The sequence below is a fragment of the Falco naumanni genome, chromosome 4, assembly GCF_017639655.2.
Source record: "Falco naumanni isolate bFalNau1 chromosome 4, bFalNau1.pat, whole genome shotgun sequence".
NCBI lineage: Eukaryota > Metazoa > Chordata > Aves > Falconiformes > Falconidae > Falco > Falco naumanni.
This window is the reverse complement of record NC_054057.1, coordinates 91,428,530-91,454,144: the sequence shown is the minus strand read 5'-3', so window position 1 is coordinate 91,454,144 and position 25,615 is coordinate 91,428,530. Positions and strand designations below refer to the sequence as shown.

Sequence of the window (25,615 nt, the reverse complement as noted above, 5' to 3'; positions counted from 1 at the left end):
AGGAGATAGGCACTCCGTGGTGAAAATGGAGGTGGTTGGTTTTCCTAATGACAGATAGCCATGAGATACAGTGGGAGACTCTCTCTACGTTGTTCTTGGGTCTTTGTAATTAGAGCTTTGTGTTCCAATGTAGTTTCAAACTCTTCAATAAACAAATACATTTGGTACTTGCTAAAATTAGTGAATCTTACAGCCTGCTTTCTGTCAGGATTTTTTTTTTTTTTTTTTTTAATCTGGCAAGATGTCCTGCTTTCAGCTGGGATGGAGTTAATTCCCTTCCTAGGAGCTGTGTTTCAGCTCTGCTGTGAGAACAACCCTGGCAACGCACTGATGGTTTTAGCTGTTGCTGGGCAAGATTTGTACAAAGTCAAGGACTTTTTGGTTTCTCGGGCCTTGCCAGCCGGCGGCTGAAGGGCACAAGGAATCGGGAGGGGACACAGCCAGGACAGCTGGCCTGAACCAGCCAAAGAGTTAGTCCATGCCGTGGGACACCGTGCTTGGGACAGAAACTGGGGGGCTGGCCAGGGCCAGGGGATCGTGGCTGGGGGACTGGCTGGGCATCAGTCAGCGGGTGGCGAGCAGTTGTCCTGCGCATCACTGGTCTTCCCTTCTCCCTTTGCCTTTGGATTTTATCCTTTGCCCCACCCTTCCATTACAACGGTGATGATGATGATGGCAATGATTGTTGTTGTTACTGCTGTTCTTTCTTTTCTGTCCAAATTATTAAATTGTTCTTATCTCCCACCCTCGGGTTTTACATTCCTTCCTGATTCCCTCCCCATCCCTGTGGGCGGGGGGCAGTGGGCAAGTGGCTGCGCGGTACATGGCTGCCAGCCGGGGCTGGACCATGACACAAGAGGTGAATGGAGGAAGGGCAAAAAGGAAATGTACATTAGAGATGAGGAAACGTAGAGTAAGGGAGCAAGTCTTGATTGCTCATTAGAGCTCAGTGGCACAGACCCACCAAACCTCAGGGTTAAGGCAGCAGAGAACCTGCTGAACCGGAATGGGTTTGTATTTTAAAAGCAGGGTTGAGAAGTGGTAGAACTGCTAAGTGGCAGAAATCTGACTTTGGAATTGTCCTTGGAGCTGTTTTCATTTAACAATGAGCATATATTCAGTCAGTCCCAGTTCTTTGCCCCTATAACCAAGAAAGTCACAGTTGGAGGAAATCAATGAAGACGATTTAGCAAGGACAAAGCTCTTGTTCTTTTGTGGACTTAAGGGTTTTCTCCATCCATGCAGGGTAATCCCTCAGGATACCTTGGCCAAACAAGTTAGCAGCAGAAATATTAGGTATATTCTGCCGGTGTGTAGCATAGAGTTTGTAGTTTAAAATATAACAATTAATTCTGATACCTAAGTTAAATTTCTAAGCGCTGGCCTTTAAAAGTCTCTCCAGTCAGTGTCCATAACACAGGTTCTGCAAGGGCCAGGCAATGAAGTTGGCAAAGCAGGCAAAAAAATCACTACATCTTCTAAATTCCTTTTTTAATTACAGAAAGATCTTTAGCCTGATACCACAGAAGTAAAATCTTAGATTCAGTTCTGCTTTTATTCTGCAGCAAATTGTACTTCTTGGGAAAAGCAAGGCCAAAAGTCCCTAAAACCAAATCCAAAAGTGACTGCAGTAGGTCCTTGACTCTTGACCAGACAGAAGTGGAAGGAGGTGCGCCCCTTCGCCTGGTGGTGGAATGCAGCTTAAGGGTAGTTGGAGGTCTGTGTCTTTTATTGCAGCTAGCCAAAATCCCAACGTAAAGAAGATAGTGCCTGAAGTAAATTAGGGACATCCCTGAACAGACACAGCCACACATGCGTATAATAATGAAAATAAATTTACTTTAGGTTATATGTAGATACTACCAGAATGATCCTGTGACATCCTCTAGGGCTGTGTTGTGCGTGGCTCTATAACAAGTATAGTTTGATTATAATAGTAAGGTATTGTGTATTACTGAGAAATAATTGTATTAATTTTGAGAACCAAGACGTATTGTGTCTTCCTGCAAATTGCATTATTGTATAAAATGGTATTTATACAGATACCTGTATTACAGCATGTATGTGGGTTTTGCTAACTCTAAGTAAATATATAAGTAAATAAGTGATGTAGCAGTTTAGTGCAAAGGTTTATTTTCACCAAGTTAAAACACAATGAAAATGAAGTAGAATAATTTTAAATTTGCCATATTTCTTAATATTAATGTAAAAGTAAAAACTTTGCCTCTTTTCAGAGGTGTCAGTAGGTGCTCCCATCCAGTTCCCCTTACCGATACGAGTGGTGATGCACTGCATTCACACCAAGTACTTGGGCAGATGAATGTGTCTTGGGCTGCTCAATAAATGACCTGTACACCAAGACTAGCCTATCCCAAAACATGCTTGACACATGTAAGCCTTGATCTGGATGACCCTAAGGATGGTTAAGCTTTGGATCATTCCTTGGGAAGCCGGAAGGTCCAGCTAGTGATTTTCATGCTATTCTGTAAGTTTGACAGCTCAAGAGGCATCCGCTTCTATTGATTCTTTATTTGGGGTTTATTCTTGCATGTCATCTAATTCCTAACATCTTGGTCCTGATGAGGAGGGTGTAGATAATAGACACAGAACTTGGGTAGGGAAGACCTAAAACACATACTGTACCACAAAAATGCAGAGACTGTGCCAGCCGCTTCATAATTTTGTAGTTTGAATGCCTGCATATCAGATTATTGCTGCTGCTCTTCTTTTTGAAAACTTTTTGAAAACTCTCTTGCTCTTCTTTTTGAAAACTTCAGATTTTTTTTCAAAACATACTTAAAGTGCCACAAATCAAAGCAGACTACGCTGCTCAAAGGGGCAAGATGCTGTTGGCCACTGTGTACATGGGCTGCATGGCAAACTGCAGGGCATTACATTTGCACAATTACCTGTGGCTTGTGTTACAAGGAGAACGGTGATTGATCCTCGAGTGACTTGCAATTTATCAAAGATTAGGTATGATTTCTCCTGTATCTGATTAACCTTCTCGGTAAGATGGCCATCATTTTTGCAATGACAGTAGATTAGTCCACGCTTGAAAAGACGGATATCAGCCAGTTGCAATCAATAGCCCACAAAAGGTGACACCTCGAATTCACTGAGTTATCTATAAAGCATGTCACAAACGGTTGAATCGTTTGTCAAATGTACCAGTTTCATTTAAGGCACCTCTGAAGTGAAGCGGCTTTTATTTTAGTCTGGAATGCAAAGAGATAGAGAAGGGATGTTTGGGTTTTGTAGTGTAATCAGGCACTGTTGCATGCTGCTATAAAGAGCAAGTGCACATTTCTGAGTGACAGATTTGATTGTCATTTCCAAACCCCATTACGTATGATTTTCTTTGTCACAGTTGTATGGAGAGAGCTTGATTTGGGAAGATTGCACTGCACTAGGTAAAATGGAGGTTAAAATGAAGTATTGTGCCCTCTTGTTATTTAAGTAACACTCTCTGTACTCTCAATGGAATGGATATATTTTCATATATTTTGTCTTTGAATTTGCTATAATGGCACATCCCTCCCCAGTATCCTTTGATGCAATTCCATTCTTAATGTGTTTTCAGATTTAAATTACTCTTCATCTATTATTCAGCCACACAAAGAATGCATATTTGAGTATGCAGAAACGCAATCCCTTGATTGACTGCTTGGTCCCTGTCTGGGAGGTGGGAGGCATTAATTCCTGGGAGGAAGACTCTTATATCAAGTTTAGACAGCTTTCAATCTGTGGGAAGCTCTTTTTCAATGTTCAGTTTAAGAAATAGGTTAATAACTTGTACCTGGACTGCAGTTCAGCTCTGAATGAAGCTGAGAAGAAAACTGCCATTCTTGAAAGGGAACCTCCAGAACGGGCAGGGTACCAGGAGTGCGGCCACCAGGAGCAGCACCCAGACTCCTCAAGAACCCTGCCCACGCTGGCAGAAAACAGGCTTCCCAAGCGAAAGGGGCTCGGGCAATACGCTGAAGCCCCTGTCTAAAAATAACTGCATGTCCCCCACGCTGCTGTGGGTCCCATATGGCAAGATTTAAGCCACGTAAACTGCAAGATGAAGATCCTGTTTCAGGACAGCAGTTTTAGCATGTCCTAAATGCCCAGCTCAACCATGTGTACTGCTGAATCAGTCTCCGCTCTTCCAGCAAAGGTCAGATGTTCCTTCCCTTAATCTCCGTTAAATACATGGCCATGTATCACTGCCTTCACTGCCAAAAATCTGTGCTGCCTGATTACGTGGAAAGATCTAGAGCACTGGCCACATGTATTGCTAAAATCAGAGAAGTGACTTCACTCCCAGGCCTGAATTCCCTTTCGTGAACTGAGTGTCCCTTTCGCTTTTAATAAGATTACATTTTATTAGGCTGAACTACCACAGTACACACCAGAGAATACTGTAAGTGCTGCAAAATTTTCTGTTAAGAAATGTGCCTCATGAATCAGTTACTTGTCTTGCGAGAGCACGTGTGTAATAGCCGATGATACAGAAAAGAAGAGTTATATTGGCATAAGAGCCATGTGCCTTTCCTGAAAGCATGTACCTGACTCATCACAGCTCACATCTCTGATATTGTAAAGGCTAAATATTGTAAAAACTTCACCTTTCCCCCTTTCTTTTTAATCTTAATCTTGGCCATGCCCCATAAACTACTCAAGCTATTAAGATAGCTGTAGTTTGCTATGCTACTTCATAGTATCTGTTTAGTTCTTCACCAGTTATTAATCTCTTTAGTTCAGGGCCATGTTTTCCTCTCTTCAGCATTTCTCATGGTGTCTGATGGCGCCCAGAGCACTTCGAGCTCCCAGAAATTTAGCTAGTCAAATCTCAGATGCTTTTGACTTTATGGGCTTTGATAAATGTTTCATTCGCAAGTAGAGAAAGAAACGTTAGAGCACGTTTGAGTACTCGGGCATTGGACTTCGATTCTTTGGTTGCATGTAGAGAACAGGTGATTCTACCTCCAGGACTGATTTTTATTATCTCCAGACATGATTTGCCTTGAAATCAATATGATAATGTAAAATGTCATTGCAAATAGAGGACATTGATCTGCAGTGCATGTATTAACTCCCTCTGATAAAAACCAAAATGGAAATGCTAAACGTGCTGGTATTCCAAAAAGAGAAGTGGTGAGTCCCAAATGCTCAAGTTATAGTTTATCTACAAGAAAAAACTATTTTAAAATATCTTGTACATTAAATGGTTTATGCAGATAAGGAAAAAGTGTGGCTGGATCTTTAACATTATAACAGTAATGGCTCTTTAAGAGAATGAGGTAGTTAGATGATTAATCAAACTTGAAACTCCTGCTTATCTGTGTAGGTCCACATAAGGAATATCTGCAACGTGAATGGCAATTCAGCCGGTGGAAAAGCAGCGCTCTGTCCATTTTCTCTCATGTTGGATGCAGCCGTCTGTGCTTGGCATCGCTTGCCTTTGTCTTAGCCGCTTGTTTGAAGCATCTGGTAATTGAACATAAACTCTTGCACTTGAGCATTCATGCTTGAACCTGAAATTACCTTGTCATCCACACTGGCTTTCATTAAACAGCTAACAGATGCCCTGGCATGCTCCTATCACAATACATGATGCAGAGAGTCAGAGCTTCGTATGCTGGAATGGCTTTGGTCTGTACGGTCTCCTCTTGTCCAGTCTGGGATAAGTGCTCTCCTCTCTGCGTTCTGCAGCAGCCCTCTGGCCATTGTGCGTCTGAGCTGCTCACTGCTGTTCAGCTCAGGCATGCCCTCTGAGTATAATAGGTAGGATACTAATATTCCTTATGTACTTGAAGGAAATGTGCATATTCCTCAGCAAAAACAAACACTGTTTTGTTGGGGTTTTTTCCGCTTGAAAGAATCAGACCATGTTTCTTCTGTCCGTAAGCAGCTGTTGCAGTTTTTACTAGCTGATTTGTGTCCGTTTGCAATACCTTCCCCTCCAAAGCCATAAATATTTACAACAGACTCTTCCTATTTATGCAAAAGAGAAAAGGAGAGAGGGATATATACAGCAGACCTTCAATGGAGATCTTTTACAAATTTTCCATTAGCTTCCATTAATCAAACCTAGCAGCATGAAAGTGCAAACAAATCTTGAATAAAGTGAAATGGGCCAGGCTGGGAGGAGAAAAGAAAGAACAAGCTTTTGCAAGTGCTTGGAAAATTTCCCTTATAAGTAGTACAGTCTGAAGGCACCATTAAGTCTTGGCAGGTGGAGTGCTGAGTTCTTCAGTTTTTTGCTCTGGATAAATATGTCAAAACCTGAATATTCCCTTCTTTTCATTCGCCGTTGACCTGCTCCTCTATGCTGGGATAGATGTCTAAATAAGCGTTTAGGTATTAGGTGCACCGGTTTCAGAAACCAGCATTGTAAATGCTGACATTATCTTTCTTTTTTTTTTTTTTTTTTTTTTTAAATCTGTCTCCAAGATGCTCAATTCTACTGATTTGAGGCCAACAACAGGAGCTGTATCTCCTGAGCGTGTTACAATTCAATCTTTTATTAAAGTAAAATAGTCTTATGTTCCTTCAGCAGCCAGGGCTGGCAGAGCATATCTCATTGTTTACTAAGCACTTTGATATCCTTAAGTGAAAGGCACTGCAGTTATTAGCATCGCTGAATCCCTTCCCTGTGGAGGGGAGTGCACAGCCACCACAGCTGAGCCAAACTGGAAAGGAGCGTGTTTGGAAAGAGGATGCCAAGGAGCCATCTAACACAGACAGATCTGCCTGTCTCGGGGTGGAAAAAACCCTCCGGTCAGTTGAAATCTTGCTGATGGCCACAATATATGTGACATCGCTTCGTGTTTTGCCCTGGTCCTCTTGTATCATTCAAAAGATATTCACGTGCTCTGGACTGACCTATTTTTTTAAAAAAAAAAAAAAGGAAAATGCATTATCTCTGAGTGTCAGTCTCTGATACATTTTATGTCACTTATGTCATGCCACTGTAGATTGTGTCCCACTGTGTCATGTCATCCAGATCAATGTGACACAACATAGCACTGCATGAGCTACAACAAGCAAGCACAGCAATGTAGAGCTGTTTACCCTAAACAAATAATCCCTCCTAATGGACACGCAATCAATAGAAGATCAGGGTGGGATGGTTTCTTTCCAGATTGGATAATTGTTACCCTCGGACCGTCCCCACGATGTCTGCAGCCTGGCTGGTTTGCAGCTCAGAAATGCATCACAGCTTCTCGACATGAGACGTGAAGCACACGCGGCACTAGCAGGTAACGATGGGCTGCCTTTAGCCAGGGGTAGGGACAAAAGCGAAGTGATTCCCACCTTCCTACAGACGGAAAGTGCTGCTCAGCATTGTTTCTTCTTACAGACTGAAAGCTAGCAAGAAAACTTTGTTAAAATTTCTCATAATATAAACCAAATGCGTTACATCGGTCAGAAATACATCACATCCTCTGCGATATGCTGCAGCAGTGAAATGAAGGGATGTAACGGAGGACAAAAATAGGTAAGAAAAGCTCTGCTGGCCTCAGTGACCCTGCCAGGGGGTCGGGGCCCGTGGTGGTGGCAGCCAGCGCTGTCCCAGCGTGGCCGTGTGGGTTCGCTCCAGCCGAGAACCGTCCCCAGGAGCTGTCAATGCTGTTCGAGCCGTCTGGGCTCCGACAACAAGCTTCAGGCTGAGCTGCACCGTGAGCTGCCAGCCTGGCTGGCATGCGAGGACAACGGCATGTGGGACAAAAAAGCTCCGTTCGTGCCACACCAAAAGCGTGCTCCTGAAAATGCCGGCGTGAAAGAAAGGCTGAGAGGGAGCTTTCCTGCTTCCCTGAGCCTTCAGTGACACCTACAGACATGGCGAACCAGCGTGCAGAGGTTACAGCCCAGCTCGGAGCTGAGCCCTGCCTGGATGCGGCCCCTCGCGGGGCTGTGCAGGAGCGGTTCCCCTTTCTCTGTAGCAGAGCCAAGCCCTGGCTGATGGAAACTCGCTTACGTCTGCTGGCACTCCCTCGGCTACACCTACAGGACACCTGCTGAATGCGCTTGCATGTACAGCATCATTATTTCTTCCCGTTCCCTATTTGAGACTAAAACCCAGATTATTTCACCTCCTGATGACCGAGGGCTTTCGGTCCCCTGAGAACGTTCCTGCTGGCATGCACTATTCCCTTATTTCTCCTCTAAAAGCTTCTCAGTAATGCCAAACAAACTTTCCCAGAAGTGTCCCAGAACACTTTTGCTTGTTTTTTGTCTGTTCTTTCTGCAGGAGAGCTGGGAAGTGCCAGGCGCCGCTTCCCTCTGTGGAGAGCTCGGAAACCTGCAGGCAGCTGCAAGGGGTGATGCTTCTAATAGAAATTCTTTTCTGATGCTAGGAATAGAAATTCTTACTCCTTATCAGCAACTGAATCTTTCGGCCTTATTTTTAAAACTATCTCAGAATGCGCCACAGTGTTCCAAAGGTGAACATCATCTCAAAATATCACCAACATCACAATTATTTTTTTTAATTAACTGACCTTGGCAATAGTGCCCTTACTAAGCAAAGTCATCTGAGGAAAATAACCTGTGCTTAGTGGGGACAGGACAGTAACAGCACATTAAGATCAGCTCTCCTGTAGTATCTTTCTCCCTAGATTGCCTCTCTTGCCTTGCAAGTGGACAATAAATAAATGAGTAGCTAGCTGAGGGGAAAAAAACAGAAAACATAGAGTTTTTTTTATTTTTCACTTGGATGTTAACCAACGCATTTTTGGTGTCATTAGAGCTCTTAACCATAATTTAAAAAGTGCCTGAAGTTACAGGTTTTGAAAGTGCAAATCTAATAATTTTGATTACCACTTGGCCGCGGATCGCCAAGGTGTGCCCACGCTCGACTGCCCTCAATTGGCTTCTGAATAACATTTTCCATTTGCTGCTCTGCTGGGGTTATTAAAGCGGGGGGAGGGGATGTTTTTGTTTTTCAGCTTTCCCAGTCCTTGAGAAGAGATGGGTAAGCATTCTCCTTGGGGTGATTTGTAAAGTGCATTGCTGGGGCTCGCACTCCTGCTGAGCGTGGCTTGGGTCAGAGCCCTCCCCGCGCATCATTTGTCACTAGGCTGCAGCAGCCGTTCCCATAACCTGGTACATCCCGCTAGGAGATGGCGATGCTTCTTGACATGACTGGATTGAAACCCAGGGGCCTGATTTGCAAAGGCACCGGGCACTTGCAGTTCCTACAGCATCCACAGGAGCTGTGTTAAGCTGCTCCAGAAAGCAGGTCTTTAGCAAACACCCGTGTTTCATTCTTTATATGTTTATAAACTGCATGCATTGCAGCAGGAAGAATCAGGTTTATGGTGCGGACTTCTCGCCTCTTGCAGAAAGCGCTGTAGAGGCGAGGGTTAGCTACAGCAAAACCTCAGTGCTGACACTTGTTAAGGACCACAGCTTACACGGATCATTGTGGGACTCGTGTAGGAGAGCTCAGGGCTTTGTGGGAGGCACCCGTTTCATCTCAGAGTCAAGTCCTTCATAAATATTTCATACAGGCTTTGAACAAGGCAGAGGATGAACTTCTGATGCTGAAAGGAATTTCAGTAAGTGATTCTGTGCCTGAGCCCTAGTGCAGGTATGGGCATTTCTGGAGCATCCTGAGCTTGGGATGCTCCGGGTCTTCTTATGCCTCAGTAGTAGTAATCCCAAGTGACTGTAAAATTATGATACATCAGTTACACAAGAACAATGTCATAGGTCTAGACAATAATTAAACATTATTTTAGTAATGTGCGCTTAAACTGCTTATACCTGAGAAATTTCAAATGCTTTACTTGTATTAATAGTTAAGCCTCATAACACCCACTGTGTTTCTGCTAAGAGTTACTCTATTTTGTTAGAAGTGAAACCAAAATATAGATGAATTCAATTTGTCCAAGGTAATACAGCCATGTCCCTGAGGACTTGAGCTGAAGCCTATATAGACAGTGATTAAATCTTTTTCACCGCCTCCTGTACACTTCTGGTGAGTCTTTGAAAACCCAGGAACAGCTTTGCATCCCCTGAGTTTTGGTGAGTAGTTCTGCCCCGTGCATATCCTTGTTGCTGTATCCTTATTACTTTAGCAGAGAATTAAGCAGTCAGCCAATAGTCTTTGGAAGAAGTAGTTAAGATTTTGGTTTCATATACCAGAGAATGAATAACGTTTGTAGTATTTTAGCATGACAGCTGTGCAGAATAGACTTTTGGAATAAGCAAAAATATCTATCTGTATACAATTCTCAGACTTTTGGTCTCATTGTTAAGCAATACTTTTTCTCCTTTTCATTTCCTCTGAGGCCCTGTAGAAAAAAAATGCTACGTTTTTGTCAACAGAAATGAAAGACAAATGTTAACTTCAGAGGCAGAGGGAATTCACGGGCACAGAAGAGGAGCTGAAGTCTGCATAATGTGTCATGGCTCATCTTCCTGTGCCACCATTTTGCTCATACTACACGACTAAAGTGAAAAATAGACAATTGAACCAGTGGTAAAGGATCCGTGTGAACTCCAGCCATGAATAAGGGATTAGTTCTGAAGCCCAAGATGAGGCTGGTACGTGCCACTGCCCGTAGTGAACAGACAGAGCGTGGTACCTCACCGATACCCGCCCCGCTGGGGGTCCTCCCTTTGGAAGCATCGTGTTTAGGACAGTGTCCTTTCTCACCTGGCTCTGCTTCACCTCCCCAAAATACTTGCTCGGTTCTTGTTCAGCAGGCCAGTGACATCTCCTGTAAGACCACAGAGGTCCTAAAAAGCGCGTCAGGCTGACCTCCAAACCGACCGGGATGGGCTGCGCACCGGGAGCAGCGTGACTGCAGGCGGGAGCACGCTGATCGCAGGCGCTACCACAGGGCCTGGCGCGGGGGGGCAGAGCTGTGGCTTCCGTGGGCTCACGGGTTGGGTTGGCGTCACTCACCGTTGGTGTTTAGTCTTTGCAGGGGCCCTCCTCACATGGAGAAAACTACCTGCGTTCACAGTGTAAAACCATCCGTCAGATGGAGAACGTGGCCAGTGTTCTGAACAAGCACCGAGTTTTCAATAAACGTACAACAATAACGTTAATCTAATCTCTCCCTTTCCAGGTCCGAGCAGATATCACTCATGTTTTTAATATAACCTTCCTTGTTCCAGGTTTGGAGATTTTGCATTGAGTTTTCTTAAGGCAGCATTGAATTTAAGAACAACAAAATAGGGGTTTTGATAGCCATGGTGAGCAACGTATGACTGTGAAACAAATCTTTGAAGTATAAAGATTCAAATAAAACAATCTCTGATCACAAAGCTTTTTAACCAAGCTGCACTCTTTTTCCAGCCTTTTCTTTTCTCCTTGTTCTTCAGGATGGCGGCTAGAAGAGGGTTCTGGAGTGTTTATTAATACCTTTCAATCCAACAAATGGAGAAAGGTATTAGAGGATAAAATCAAAGGTGTGATAGATCACTAGTTGCATTGAGGATCTTCCAAAGTGACCACTGCACATTTTTTAATTCTGGTGGCAATTCTGCAGTTGTGGTAGACTGCTTAGGATATTTTTCATCTCTACAAGCCTCCATTTCTCAGGAGAACAGGATTAATGCCCCCCCCCCCACCTTGTTTTCTTTGCTGTTTGTAGATCCAACCCGGGTTATGGTGTCACCCTTCAGCATGGATGTCACCGTTGGAGAAAGCATTGTCTTGCCTTGTCAGGTATCTCATGATCACTCGCTAGATATCATGTTTACCTGGTCATTTAATGGACACCTGATAGACTTTGAAAAAGATGGGGATCACTTTGAAAGAGTTGGAGGGGTAAGTATTAATACTAAAGCAATCTCCTCACATTAATAAAAGTAGGTAATAAATAAAAGGGCTACTAATAGAAGGAATGGACTTGGCTAAGTTAATAGCAGGAGATGTTATCTTGTGTCTTACAGGCTAAGACGAACGTTGCCAGTGTACTACTTCATTATAGTTGGTGTAGAATTGTTATGATTTCTTAGTGACATGACTTAAACCTGCTCCCATGAACCATGCGTTCACATGGCAGCAGGATGGGATGTATGTCAGGGAACCTATAATATGTTTTCTCATTGCAAAGGAACTGCCTTCCCATTCAAGGAAGATGTCCATAATAGTTTTTCTCTGGCTGTAATAGTAAAAGAAATGTAAAATACTATTATAGAAGTTTGTGTCTATACAGAAAATAGCAGGAAATCAGAGGATGTCCTCAGAGTTCTTCAGGCAGTTTTTGCAGGTGTGTTTATCTGTCTCTTGTGATCCCATGATTGGAACAAGTATTTTTCCTCTACGCAAAATAACCTGCGTAGCATTACAAACAGCACCGACCGTCAGAGATGACATTTCCTTCCAGTGTTACCTGTGCACATTTCCTGGCAATGTCACGTTGGTGGCTTTGAGTTGGTTGGTTGTTTATGGGAGACCCAGTCAGCACACACTGGCAGTGCAAACTTTCGCAATGTGAGGAGAATTGTTGGATTGGAAGGTTGACAAGATCATGTGCATGGGAATCCGATAGCTGGGAGGAGAGTCAGGTGTGACGATGGGTCAGCTGCCCATTAAATACAGCCCTGGCTGCCACTGTTGCTCCAGACCATGATCAAGTGGCAGGTACAGGGAAGAAAAGGCCATGAAGGTAGGAATTGCTTTCTTCATTAGGAGAGGAGAAAGTCAGCTTGGGTCATTTGCCGTTTTCTGGCTCTCCAGGAAGGTTTAGGACCGGCCAGCCCACAGCCAGGGAAGGTGCCCACGACGCTCCTTCCCTGCTTGGTTTTCTCTGCTTTTACCTCACTTGTAAAGGGCAGGTTGTTTCAGCTGATCTGGTAGTTTTAGATTCCCTGGAGATGCTGTGGCATGAATTTGGGGAATCAGAGAGGGTCGGTAGGTACAGGAGGTACCTCAGGACACTGTTAGAAAGGGGGTTCACACAAGGAAGTAGCACGGCTGCCAGACCTGCCTCAGCTTCTCACACCATTCCTCTGGCTAAAAATGATTTCCAAATATTTTTTTTCTAAAAGAGGAGCAGCGATTTCACAGGTTATGTGGAAGTTGAGTAGAACGTTTGTTTTCCTTTGTAACCTTAATATTTTCCTTCGCAATTCAGATTTCACCTAATTTAGCCTGTGGTGTTATTAGGCAGGACTTGAGGAGTTTAACTTCTAACTTACCTGCAATTTTAAAATGTTTTCTTATCCCTCCTGATGATTTTTTTTCCCGCTTTTCTTGGGTGAAGCTAGCAAGAAAAATAAGGAAAGCAATGCAACAATTTTTCAGCAGAGGTAGAAAACTTGCAAGGCTTTTGCGTGATGCTCCAAGGGAGTTTTTACAGAGGCACGTGCTCCGCTGGGTTTCAGGCAGCCTGGCAGTCCCTCTTTACTTCTGTCAGGAGTGAAATTTAATGCTGAAAGGAAAAGGAAATACAATTTACAAGCTTTGCTGTTATCCCTAAAAAAAAAAGTCATTAAAAGATGCACTGGAAGATTGATGCCTGGGGCACACAGCAGCCCAACAGGTCGTCCCGGCAACTGCGCCTGGATTGGCGTGCAGAGCTACAATTACAAACTTTATTAATATTCTTCAGTCAGGAAGTCACAATAATAAGGTTACCCTGAGATTTCTAATGCATTGAATGCTTTGTGTCTGGAGAAAAATTTAGTTTTCAGCTTCCTATACGTACAGAAACCTAATTAGTTCTATTCAACAGTTAATCAGACTTGCACTTGGCATTTGGAAAACAAATTACGCCTGTTAGGTGATGCAAGATTTCCTGGGAGAGTGCTGTTCTCATGATCTTTAGCACAAAACCGCCGGGCAATCAAAATGCTGGCTGTAATACAAAGCTGTGAAACTATTGCAGATGTCTCATAATTTGGGGCTGGTTTTCATTTATGAAGTAGATGTAGACACAACTTGGGCACCTGAATACCAGAGAGGTGATAAACTGGGTGGCCAGAGAGAGAGGGAGGAGGAATCGGAGCGAACCTGCCCTACATAAGCTTTGTCACGTTGCTTTAATGGGGAAATTGCTTAGCAGACTAAACCGGGCTCCCTTGCCCCTTGTAGGAGCCATAATTTTAGAAACACTCCCGCTCTTACCTTCAAGGCAGACTCACATAATTTTAATAGGCCACGGCTTGCATTACTAATGTTTTCATCAGCCAGTGTAAAGTAAATCCATTAGTCACAGTGTCCTTCATGTGATAATGATGTTTAGCGCTCATTAGAAAGTAATTGTAACCACTTTTCCCTACTTTATCAGCAGGATTCAGCTGGTGATTTGATGATCAGAAGCATCCAGCTGAAGCATGCTGGGAAATACGTCTGCATGGTGCAAACAAGTGTGGACAAGCTATCAGCTGCTGCAGACCTGATTGTAAGAGGTATTTGAATTTTGTTACTGTTGCTCTTGTAAAATGCTTGCTTCCCCCCCCCGCCCCCCCTCCTGTCTGCTGCTGCTGGTAAGACAGTTCCTGGGCTCAGAGACATTCAGTGAAATCCCAGCATCTTGTAATTAATCTAAGAAATAAGCTCTAAGTACATGCTGGGGTTCACAGTAGGTATTCAAACAGTGCACATCGAGATTCTTTCATATATACGTACTCATACAACAGACACACGGCACAGATAAACACACTAGAACATGTTCGTATCCTGAATGCAAAGCTTGCACCAACTGAGCTCATTTATTTGATGAACAGCGCAGCAGAAAAAGTATCGAGCTTATTCACCAGGCAATATTGTTCCTTTTCTAGAATAAAAGTGATTTAGTAACTTCACTGATATTCCGAGATCTGTTCATTACTGTACACAGGTGATCTGTAAGTATCACTTTTAACAGAGATGCAATTAGTTAACCTGAGTGTGGATCCTTACAATTAATACGATATGTATTCTCCTGCTTGTTAGCTTTGAGGAAAGCAAGTGATGGTGCTGCTCTGTAGCTGCTGCCCTCAGTCCTCATAGAGCCCAACAAAATCATAGTTTGTGCATTTGCTGTGTAACAGGAGTTCTCGGGCAATGCAGTGAGAGGAGGAGAGTGTGAAAAAGAAGCAATTCCCTCTTATCAAAGCTGCACCAGAGCAAAATGTGCAAGATTAGCCCTGAACTTCCACTAAGTAAATGTGCCCTTGTCTCTAGCTGGCCATTTCTCTTATCCATATAATATCGTGACACTTTTCACCATGTCTCCCCCGGAGGGGTGTGAGCACAGGTATCCTTAGCCATGTGCCACGTAAAGGGCTGGGCCCCCGAGCCGCTGCTCTCCCCGCCTAAAGGTTGCTTCCCATTGCTCTGGCTCTCGGGTTTTTGCTGCAGCAGGATTTCAAATTAATGTGGTGGGTTTTTTTTTCCTTTTGCACAAGCATTTCAAAACAGCCTGCTGATGGGCACCTCGGTTAGGCAATTTCCTTAGTGCTGGCTCTGTAAACAAACAGCAGGAACAATAATTTCTCACAAGTGACCCTTGATGATGGTAAAAAATACAGATCTTGTTGCTCCCTAAAAACATCAACAGGGACATCTCCATCCAGGCCAGTGGTCCCACAGCCATGCAGAGACTTGTGCTGTACCATCTCACCAACAGCATGAAAACTGGGAAATACCCTGGGCTGCGAGACTGGAGGGGAAGGTGAACAGTTGGTGCATAAATGGAGCCTTCAAAATAATCTTTAGAAGTTTTTAAAATATTCAAGTTATGTCATAATAATAAGAGATTAGATACTAGAATAAAAATCAACTATTTATGTAAGGGAACAGCAAACAAGAGCATACAGAAGCTACCCCTGGTGCCAGTACACACAGATCAGCCGACTTGTTCAGGATGGGATTTCTTCACGCTGTCGGAACTGAAGCACGTGCCTGTCAGCAGCCCTGAAATACTCGGAACATCAGTAATTGATAATTTTTCCCTCTCTTGCCCTACTGTAGCCCGCACCCTGCGAAGAAGTATATTGTGAAATGTTGGGAATAACCATGGTTATGCCAAGACACGAAGTGAAAACAGCCGTTTTCACCCTCTGCCAAGCAGTAGGAGTAATTTGTGAAGGATACAATAAATTTTCATTTCTCTGGCGTAACTTGCAGTGAGGGACCAGAGGAGCTGACTGCTCTGTGAGACTGCATTGGTGGCTATTCCCCCCAGCAAAACAATTTACAGTTTTAATTTCTGAGAAATTAAATCTGGCTAGACCTGCTGAAACTTTCATTTGCAAGACAGGGTGTTGGAAGGTTTCAGGGTATGTAAGATATTTAAACATGTCCAGAGAGAAGATGGAAATAATTTTAGTCCACGGTGTTGCAAGGGGAGAGTTTGCTTGAGATGGTGCTTTTGGGGAGAGACGTCACCTTAGGTGGCACTGCTGGTAGCAGTGGCCATATGCTACAGGAGAGAGGTCCGCGCTCTCCCCAGTGTGTCCTACAGTGCTTTTCTGCTTAAGAAGGACCCAGTAGCGAAGCAGAAAATACCGGTCCCTACTGGGACATGATGCTAATTACAGGCAGGTCCTTAGTTCTTCTCCAGCCTCCGAGTGCATCCAGGCCGTAGCCAGAAATCGTACTGGTACACAGGGCAGTCCTAAAGCAGGAGGTGTGCGATGGCAGAGCTGGTCCCGTGTGCTGCAGCGAGTGCCTGGCTCCGTTGGGGGACTCGGCGTGCCGGGGGGCTCGGTGTGCCAGGGAGCTCGGCGCTGCTGCTCCCACGGAGGGACCTGGGGGCTGCGGGTGTAGCTGCTGAGCTCTGGGTTTGTGTGCCTCCCCCGTGCCTCCCAGTCTCATCTAGGCAATGGGAGCTGCTAAACCACAGCTGGCTGCACTTAACTGCCCTGCAGGGACTCAGTTACCTCCGTCTGGAGTAAGGGAAGAAGGCCAGAGTGCTCCTTCTTGGAGTCACTGCGAAGCCTCAAGCACCCCTCTCCTGTAATTCTTCCAACAGGTCCCCCAGGTCCCCCAGAAGCTGTGACGATAGATGAAGTCACCGACACCACCGCTCAGCTGTCCTGGAGGCCAGGAGCAGACAACCACAGCCCTATCACAATGTATGTCGTACAAGCCAGGACCCCCTTCTCGGTGGGATGGCAGGCGGTGAGCACAGGTAGGTCGTTGCCTGGCCCCCGTAGAGCTCCACCGATGGAAAACGCATCCATCGGGACCACACATGGGCCGAGCGGAGCAGCTCTGCACCCTGAAGTGAAAAGTAATTTCCCTGGCTGCAGAACGCTGCTCTTAATAACTAGTTTCAAGTTTGGCAACCCAGAGATTTAGGGTGCAGTCAGTGCCATTACTCATCCATTTTTCTCATGAATGTTTAAGGGAGAACAGGATGAATTCCTATCTTTTGTTGCCACACTGGAGATATACAACAGTAACTGTGGTCTATAAAGACATCCCTCAGGGACAGACCATGGCATCTGGCCTATCTTTAAGTAGAATTATTTTCCTGATGGAGGAAAAAGTCCCATGAATATAATTGCTCATTTCATCAGAGGTTAATTTTGTTCCAGTAACTATTAAATAGAGGGAACATCGTGTTTTAAAAAGAGGAAAATAAAAACCCTTTACACCTGTTGTCTTGACACTTTTGTTTCCAAAAAGTGATGATTTGCAAGAAACTCTTCAATAGCAGGAATTCCTGTGCTATAAACAGTCTTAACACGACCTCTTTTATTTCTTTGCAGTTCACCAAATGTTAGAAAAAGGAGAAAAGGTTTATCAACTTCACCCACTTTTTATTTTCGTAAATCCCTCACTTTTCAGGGTATGGGATATCTGTGACCTTTTCTCAGCAGTCTGTAGTGCTTTTAGTGGGTTTCGCTGCATTCCTGACGTGTGGCTGCCTCCTAGTTCCAGAAATCATCGACGGCAGGACATTCACAGCGACAGTGGTGGGTCTGAACCCGTGGGTCGAGTATGAATTTCGAGTAGTGGCTGCCAACATGATTGGGATTGGAGAACCCAGCAGACCTTCAGAGAAGAGGAGAACTGAAGAAGCTCGTAAGTAGCGGTGGGCAGCTGAGTTAAATCTTGTGGAATAACCGCTCGCCCGCGCTAGGGGATGCGTTGCACTGGAGGAAGCTGAGGAGCGTTTTCTGTGCCCATTGCTCTCCTCCCTCGTGGTACGCGTTCTGTGCACTGAACAGGCAGGGGAAGGTGTGGAGCTCCTGGTGGGCTCTTTTGCTCGCTCCATGACTCCTGCAGTATAGGAAGACTTCACGCCCTTTCCTTGAAGAAAGTAAAGATTTTCCAAAAAACAATATTTGGGCAAGTTTTTCGGAAAATGCTGCCCCAGTGTCCATTGATGAGAGAGGTGAACTCTAGCAGTCCCTCTGTTTTCCCGTGATTGACGTGATGGAAGCTGAGGTGCAGACTACAGACCGCTGAGAGCAGGAGTCTGAGCTTCACAGCTGGAGAGTCCACAGTCCCTTGATGCTGGAGGCTTCTGTGGTTCTTGGAGTAACTTAGACACCATGTTGCTGGGCCATCAGTGTTGGAGCATCCACCCGGGGCTGCCCTGTGTGTTGGATGATTTCATGGGTTTAGTGAAGGTCTGCCTCCTGGAACCCTCTCCCAAACACACCACTGTCTCCTAGAACCACGCTGTGTCTTCAGATGCCGCAGGCACTGCTTTAGGGAGAGCTTTCTGCTCCTTGGTGCTATCCCTGTCCTTGGCTCTGGCAGAGGGGTGTCTGGCAAGGCGTAGGTCTTTGTGGTGGCTGCAGGGTGACGTACCTCGGGCATGGGAAAGCCCTGGTAGGTGGCTCCTCTCTTCAGTTTTAGCCTGTAACGGAACAGAATATGAAATAGGAATATAAATAAAAGTCCTTTTTTTGTGGAAGATAAATGTTTAAACTAAACAATTAGTGACTGAATACACAAGTTAATCGACGTGCTTTTAATATGCTATTATTGACATACTTTTAATGTACTGTTTGCCATGGCAAATTAGACATTCCCTAATAGCATTTCGGGTACCCAGCAGGGGAAGGCTGGCAGAGCCCTGTTGCTGCATAGGTCTGTTCCATGTCGATGCGCTTTTCTGGTTTCAGTGGCCACATACACCTTCCACATGTTTTTATTGCAGTTCCTGAAGTGACCCCGGCTAACGTCAGTGGGGGTGGAGGGAGCAAGTCTGAGCTGGTCATTACTTGGGAGGTAAGTGGAGCCCAAACCAAGAGGAACATTCATACGGTTGTGACCTAGGTGCAGCCTTTCACCCCAGACCCCAGCGAAGCTTCCGTAGTTTTCAAATGGTTTGCAGTAAAAAAGCCGAGATTGTGTGATGAAAATAGCCCAGCTTTTAAAATGGAGCTGAGGCACATCCCCCCCCCACCCCCCCCCCCCAGGGTGCTGAGCCAGGAAGGCAGCAGAGCAGCGTTGTGCAGGGGGCCGGGGGAACAGGCTATGCATCGCTGCTCCGGCACGAGCTCGGCTCCCCCCGCCTCACCGCCCCTCCATGCACAGATGGCAAAGCATGGATGAGCAGAAACCACCTGAGGGATAAAAAAGTGTTTGTGAAGCCAGGCTCAGCACGTCCTGACCTGGCTGGGAATTGTTGTGGCTGGCTCCCAAGCCTCATCCCTCATCCCTGCACTGGGATATACAGCAGCAAATAGTTAAGAGTTAGCACAACGCATTGCACGTTGGCTTTTGTTGCTGCTAATGAAAGCCAGCAAGAGGAGATACAGAGATGAAGAACGTTTAATATTTCTTAAAGCAGTCAGGGTTAGAACTTTAGTCATTTGTCTGCTCATATTTTCATGTTATGATGCGATGCAGCTGGCATATTTTTCCTAATAATGAACTTCACTAGACATGCTAACACTTCCACTTAGCACTATTTCTGACCAGGCTGGCAGAATGAATCGCCAGAGATATTTTTAAGGTTATTAAAAAACTATAAATGGAGATTTGTCCTTACCACACAACTCAGTGTGCTAAATTTCTTCCTCCATTGGACTAATTAGCTACACTATGTCTCCTAAAGATACCGCAATATGTTTCAAAAACACACATGGCAAGAATATCAGCCTTTGATTTGTGTCGTAATTTGCACAAAATGTGATTTGTATTTTGATGGAACAGTCGGTTTACTGTTTTAAATGTCAAGAGGTCTTTTCTTTATGGTCTGGTGTATGTTTTGAGCCTTATGATACAGAGTAAGAAGCAGTCGCCAAAAATAACCCCTGCACGTGCATAATTGCCATGGACATCTGTGGGAGCATGGCCCACAGTTACAGATTACTTTAACACATTGAAGCTTTGGGCTTTGAAGCACCTTTTCAGGGGACTGCAAGCCTGAGGGTAGGAAGTGTCAGTGTGTTCAGATGTGACCAGGAGGTGACAGGTTGCTTCTTCTAGCTGTTACCTGGCTCTGACCTGCCCTTCTCCATCATGTTTGTGACAAGTCAGTCCCTGCCATCATGGTCTCTAACAGGTCATGTCACGTGGGATGTGGGTAGTTGTCTGACCTGGTCTGGGTCACTGTGGCCAGCAAGGGACCACCAGCCCCACCATATTGCCAGGGTATGTTTTTCAGGGCTTTGCATGCAATCCCAAAGGTGTGAGAGCATCTGCACTGGGAAAGCAGGAGCTGTGACTTGGTTCACCCCAACAAACCTCAGACTCTTAGTCACTGCAGTGCCAAAAATTACTCACATCATTACTGGAGGCTCCATCTAGTCCGTGAAGGAAGGTGGGCAGCTACGAAGGTGCATTTAGTCTTCGGCAAAGTGACTTCTGGAGGTGCTGCTTCCCCCCTGACTGCAGGGAGCTCGCAGAGCCACAGGTCTCCAGCACAGGTGGGATGGGATGAGCTCAGGCTGGGTGCGAAGCAGGACTCCAGCCACCTCCCGTCTCTGATGCTCTGTTTAGGGCAGTAGCTTTAGAGACGAACAGGCAATCCTGGCATGCAGATGGGGAGATAAACACGTGCCATTGCTGAACGTGCTGTTTCTCCTGTGCTCTGCCTGCCCACAGACAGTGCCCGAGGAGCTGCAGAACGGAGGTGGCTTTGGGTACGTGGTGGCCTTCCGCCCCTTCGGCACCGTCAGCTGGATGCAGACCGTCGTGGCCTCCCCGGACGCCGCCAGATACGTCTTCCGCAACGAGACCTTGCCGCCCTTCTCCCCCTATGAAGTTAAAGTCGGGGTGTACAACAACAAGGGCGAAGGGTCCTTCAGCCCCGTGACCGTCGTCTACTCGGCAGAGGAAGGTAGAGCCCACCCCACCGCTCATCCCTCCTCCCCGCCACCCAACACGGGGGGCTTGACCGGGTCTGCCAGGGTTTAGTATCCACCTTGACATATCCTTTCATACCTAATCCTTGCTCTGATTTATAATAAATGGCGAGCCATGATTAATTCTTTTCATAGTCATTAAAATAACATTAATCGTAATGAAATCTTTTGATATTAATGGAAAAGTAATATGTAATCTGGAAAGAATTCCACTGAGATTTAGTATGAATTAATGTCCACTGATTAGAAAATGTTCCCTCTTGTCCTAATTACAGTACATGGTATCCTGGGCTGAGTTTAGTAATGACATCTTATTATTTCTTAGGTGGAGGAGCAGTGCTGTCTGGCACAGGCTGACAGGCCATCATTTTGAAATGCAGAAGTTTGTTTTGGTCACATGCATCTTTTCTCATGCAATGACGAAAGTAAACCCTTGAACTTTGGGACTAATTGAACGTAACATTGAAAACTTAATTTTATTTCTAACTCCTCTACCCAGAGCCGACGAGAGCCCCAACCACTGTTTTGGCCAGAAGCCTTTCTGCCTCAGACATTGAAGTTTCTTGGGCTCCCCCTTGGGAGAACCAGCACAAAGGAAGAATACAGGGATACGAGGTATGGAAACACAACGCAGCGTCCTTTCAGCACTAAGCCCTGAGATGTGGAGATACATCCTGGGCAGTTGTTGCGGTGCTGCTCCTGCCTGCCGTGGGGCGGGTGGGTTCCTCTGGCCTGTTTGCTTCCTTTTGGCTCTTCAGTATGCAGAGATTTCTCTTGCACAGTAAACAATTACACACCTTCCTGAGTGTCACCTGGCGGTAAATGGAGTGCAGAGCTTGCTGGGGGCAGACCTCCATGAACGTGCCTCCATGGTCGGAGGTCTGGGGAGGGAGCGCTGCAGCCAGGCTGCTTTCCAGCAAGGAACAAGAAGCGGTTGCAGCAGGGTGCAGGATCTGTCCTAGTGGCACCTGCACTTTGGGCAGAAGCGCCAGAGTTAGCGCGGGACACAGCTAGTGCAGCCAGCCCACGGGTGGAGGGGACATGTGCCTGCTCTGCTTCTCAGGTCAGGTGTTGGAGACATGACGAAAAGGAAGAAAATGCAAAAAGGATTCGGACGGTTGGCAACACAACATCTACAAAAGTCAGCAACCTGAGAGGCAACGCGCTGTATCACTTGGCAGTCAGGGCGTACAACACGGCTGGGACCGGCCCCTCCAGCGCCGCCGTCAACGTCACAACCAAAAAGCCACGTGAGTGTTTGTGAGGACGGGGGGCTCTTGCCTGGGAGGGTGTCTGTCAGTGCTCCCCTCTCTCATTTTCAGATTTTCTGGAGTCTGAAGGAGCTGTCAGACTCTTTGCCAGGTTTTTGTGCAGAAGACTTACCAAGGGTTTTTTTTGGTTTTTGTTTGTGGTTTTGGGGGGTTTTTGGGTTTTTTTTTGTGTAAGGCTCTTCCCTGTGTTAAGTAAGCAGAGCATGCAAAACTGAAATCACAGCTGTGAAGAAAATTAAATATTTATCTCATCGTTCAAGAGGGCTTTTTTCTTCTGGTCTCAGGCATGTTGAGCAACTGACTGAATCCTTTTTTCATTTAGAGCACTGTGTGTGTCACGCCTCCTGTGACCTTGAGGACACAGATCAGTGAAACAGCTCATTAGCTTTCTGGAGCGATAGGACTCTGGGCACACTCGGCTATGGTGGGAGAAGCCTCATCGGTACTGGGAGGGATCCACCTGGGGCACGGTGCTCCTTAGTAACACAGTGCTGTGTGTATTTTGGTCTAGCACCAAGTCAGCCCCCCGGGAACATCATCTGGAATTCATCCGACTCCAAGATCATACTGAACTGGGACCAAGTGAAAGCGCTGGACAACGAATCCGAAGTGAGAGGCTACAAAGTGAGTACTTTGCCAGCCCTGGCAGCGGGACCGCACTGTCCTGCACCACCCTGGCCCTGCGTCATCCTCACTGAGCTTCCGCTGTCGCCGGGGGCTGCTCTTGGGCTATAGGGAACATTTCCATGAATCCAGTGTCCAGTAAGACCAGGAGAGGCGATTTTCAGGGTACTTGCTTGGCTTCCCAGGTTAAAACTGGAGCATTCCTCCAGAAACACAGGCTGTACCTCTGCAGTGAGCATGCTCTGCCAGCTGCTTGCCCTTCGCCCCAGCGATGCTTGCCCCTGCCCCGGCGATGCTCACCCCTGTGAGCACCTGTGTGGGTCCCGTGGACCTTCTACCTGCTCCTTCCCCCCAGGCTCCCACTTCAGGACTGCTCTCCTGCCTTTGGTGGAAACCTTCCAAAGGCTGTAGTTGACTTCTTAATTGCAGATAAATAAAATGCTTTTTTAATAGCTCCCATTTTCTTCAGAAAGCAAAGCCAAAAGGAAAAGAAAGAGAATGCTCATTAGTAGCAGTTTTAATAGGGTATAATTTAACTAGAGAGAAATCTTGGGAAGAATTCAGCTCTGTCACCTGACACGAGGGTTTAATTTGGCCCAAAGAAGACATTGGTGTGCAATTGTCAGCCGTTGCCTTGAGGGCTGAGTTGTGCAAATGTTTCCCACCAGGGAACGAGGAACAATGAAGAACCTGGACACGCTTTTTGTTTTGTTCGCAATCTGGAACGCCAGCGGCATCAGCTTTACGAGCCTGTGCCAGCTCTCCTGAATTTCTGCACTAACTTTTAACTCTCTTTGGTGCACTGTATCAGATTATCAAAAACAAGTAATTCCTCAGGGTATTTAGTCAAAACCTCAGATGAACCTCAGCAGTTTGGGCCAACTTTTCACTACATATTTTAGGTTTGAAATGCAAATTAAGAAGTCAGCTGAAAGAGGGTGAGAGAGACTTGTCACCCTGAAAACACAAACTCCATCTAGTGGGTTTCTAAAAAGTCCTCCTTTAACTTACTGTTAGGATGGCATATCCAGATTGATTTCTTTCTTCAATTATAGCAAAACAGTGCCTTTTTTTCCTCTTTTTTTTCCTGGAAATCTTACATTTTGTGTCACAATTGATGATCTAAATTAGTAAAATTCCCAGATCTTAGAAGGTCATCCAAAAAAGCCATTTATTCTGGGAAGCAGTTTGTGGCACTGCATCAAATAACCCGACTCAGTTACCTGAAGAAACATGGTAAGAAGCTTTTGACCTCTATAAATAAGCCTCAGGATTTATTTTAGCTTGATCAAGCTAAAGATTTCACCGAGGGTCTCCACCAGGTACCGGTGCTGTGTTTGGTGCTGTGCGTCAGCTTCACCCTCTTCCCGATGTCACCTCCCCACATGGGCACTGGTGTCACCGGTGTGGGTCCCCAGCAAAGCCTAGATAGCCATGCTGTGACCAGACCGTGTGCCTGAGCATCGGGGGCAGGAAAAGAGCAGCAGCAAATCAGGACACGCTTAGGGCAATGGACATCTCTGCCGCTTCTGCCTCCTCTTCTCTCTCCCCTTCGCTGCAGGTTTTGTACAGGTGGAACAGGCAGAGCAGCACGTCCGTAATAGAAACGAACAAAACCTCCGTGGAGCTCTCCCTGCCGTTCGATGAGGACTACATCATCGAGATAAAGCCGTTCAGTGACGGGGGCGATGGCAGCAGCAGTGAACAAATCCGAATTCCAAAGATGTCAAGTAAGAATGGGAGAAAACTGGGTCCGTGGCAGGGGGGCAGCATCCCCAGCCCCTCCGCTGCTCGCCCACTGGTGGGGCAGACCTGCTTCCCCCCATCACCCCTGCGCCTATGGACGGGGACAAACCAGACCCTGGTGGCTGAGCAGAGGCAGGCTGCAGGGCTGGCTGTGTCCTAGGCAGGGAGCCGAAGCCCAGGCTTACCCGGGACTGGGAGTCATTCCAGCCCACATTTCTGATTTCATCCTGAGACAACGTTAAACCATAAGAAACGCCGTCATAAGTAGCTATATTTGTATTTAAGATTTCTAGACACTTTCCACTCTCTTGCTTCCATACTCGTATATATATGTTGAATATATTGTTTCACTGCAATTCACTATTCACAAAATACAAAATGCAGTGTTCAGAGGCTTTTAAATATATAAGGCTACTGTATAGCCATTTTCCATTGTGCATTGGATGCATAAATATTTATTTAGGGAAATGAGGCTGTGTAGAAGAACAAACAGAGAAGAGAGTATTTTATTACACAACATTGCTTTTGCAAAATCTCCATGTCCCATCTTCCATTAATAATGCCACAGTTTATAAGCTGCATTAAATCAGGAGTCTCTGCAATGCAGGAATATGGCATTAAAATTACAGCAATGTAAAAAAACCCTGACTGAGATCAGAATTATCTCCACCATGGTTGTACGCTGTGGCTGTATAAACCATACAGAGGAATTTAATCAGCAGACACAGGAGAGCGAAGGAGAGCAGGAACACATGCCAGTT

General features: G+C 45.7%; 1 protein-coding gene across 6 annotated transcripts in view; it reads left to right on the top strand.

Moving 5' to 3' along the window:
- Positions 1-25,585, top strand: part of CNTN4 (contactin 4) — a 336,631-nt gene extending 311,046 nt beyond the window's left edge. For 5 of the 6 annotated variants that reach the window (XM_040593676.1, XM_040593679.1, XM_040593678.1 and 2 more), the window contains 10 exons: positions 11,601-11,776; positions 14,244-14,364; positions 16,914-17,072; positions 17,822-17,971; positions 19,059-19,129; positions 20,954-21,188; positions 21,713-21,828; positions 22,277-22,463; positions 22,996-23,108; positions 24,670-25,584. In XM_040593676.1, the coding sequence (XP_040449610.1) occupies positions 11,601-11,776; positions 14,244-14,364; positions 16,914-17,072; positions 17,822-17,971; positions 19,059-19,129; positions 20,954-21,188; positions 21,713-21,828; positions 22,277-22,463; positions 22,996-23,108; positions 24,670-25,014 (1,673 nt within the window). In that variant the 3' untranslated portion in view covers positions 25,015-25,584. Of the gene's footprint in view, positions 1-11,600; positions 11,777-14,243; positions 14,365-16,913; positions 17,073-17,821; positions 17,972-19,058; positions 19,130-20,953; positions 21,189-21,712; positions 21,829-22,276; positions 22,464-22,995; positions 23,109-24,669 lie in introns of all 6 variants that reach the window. The other variant, XM_040593681.1, reaches the window with a different exon arrangement.
- Positions 25,586-25,615: the final 30 nt, after the last annotated feature.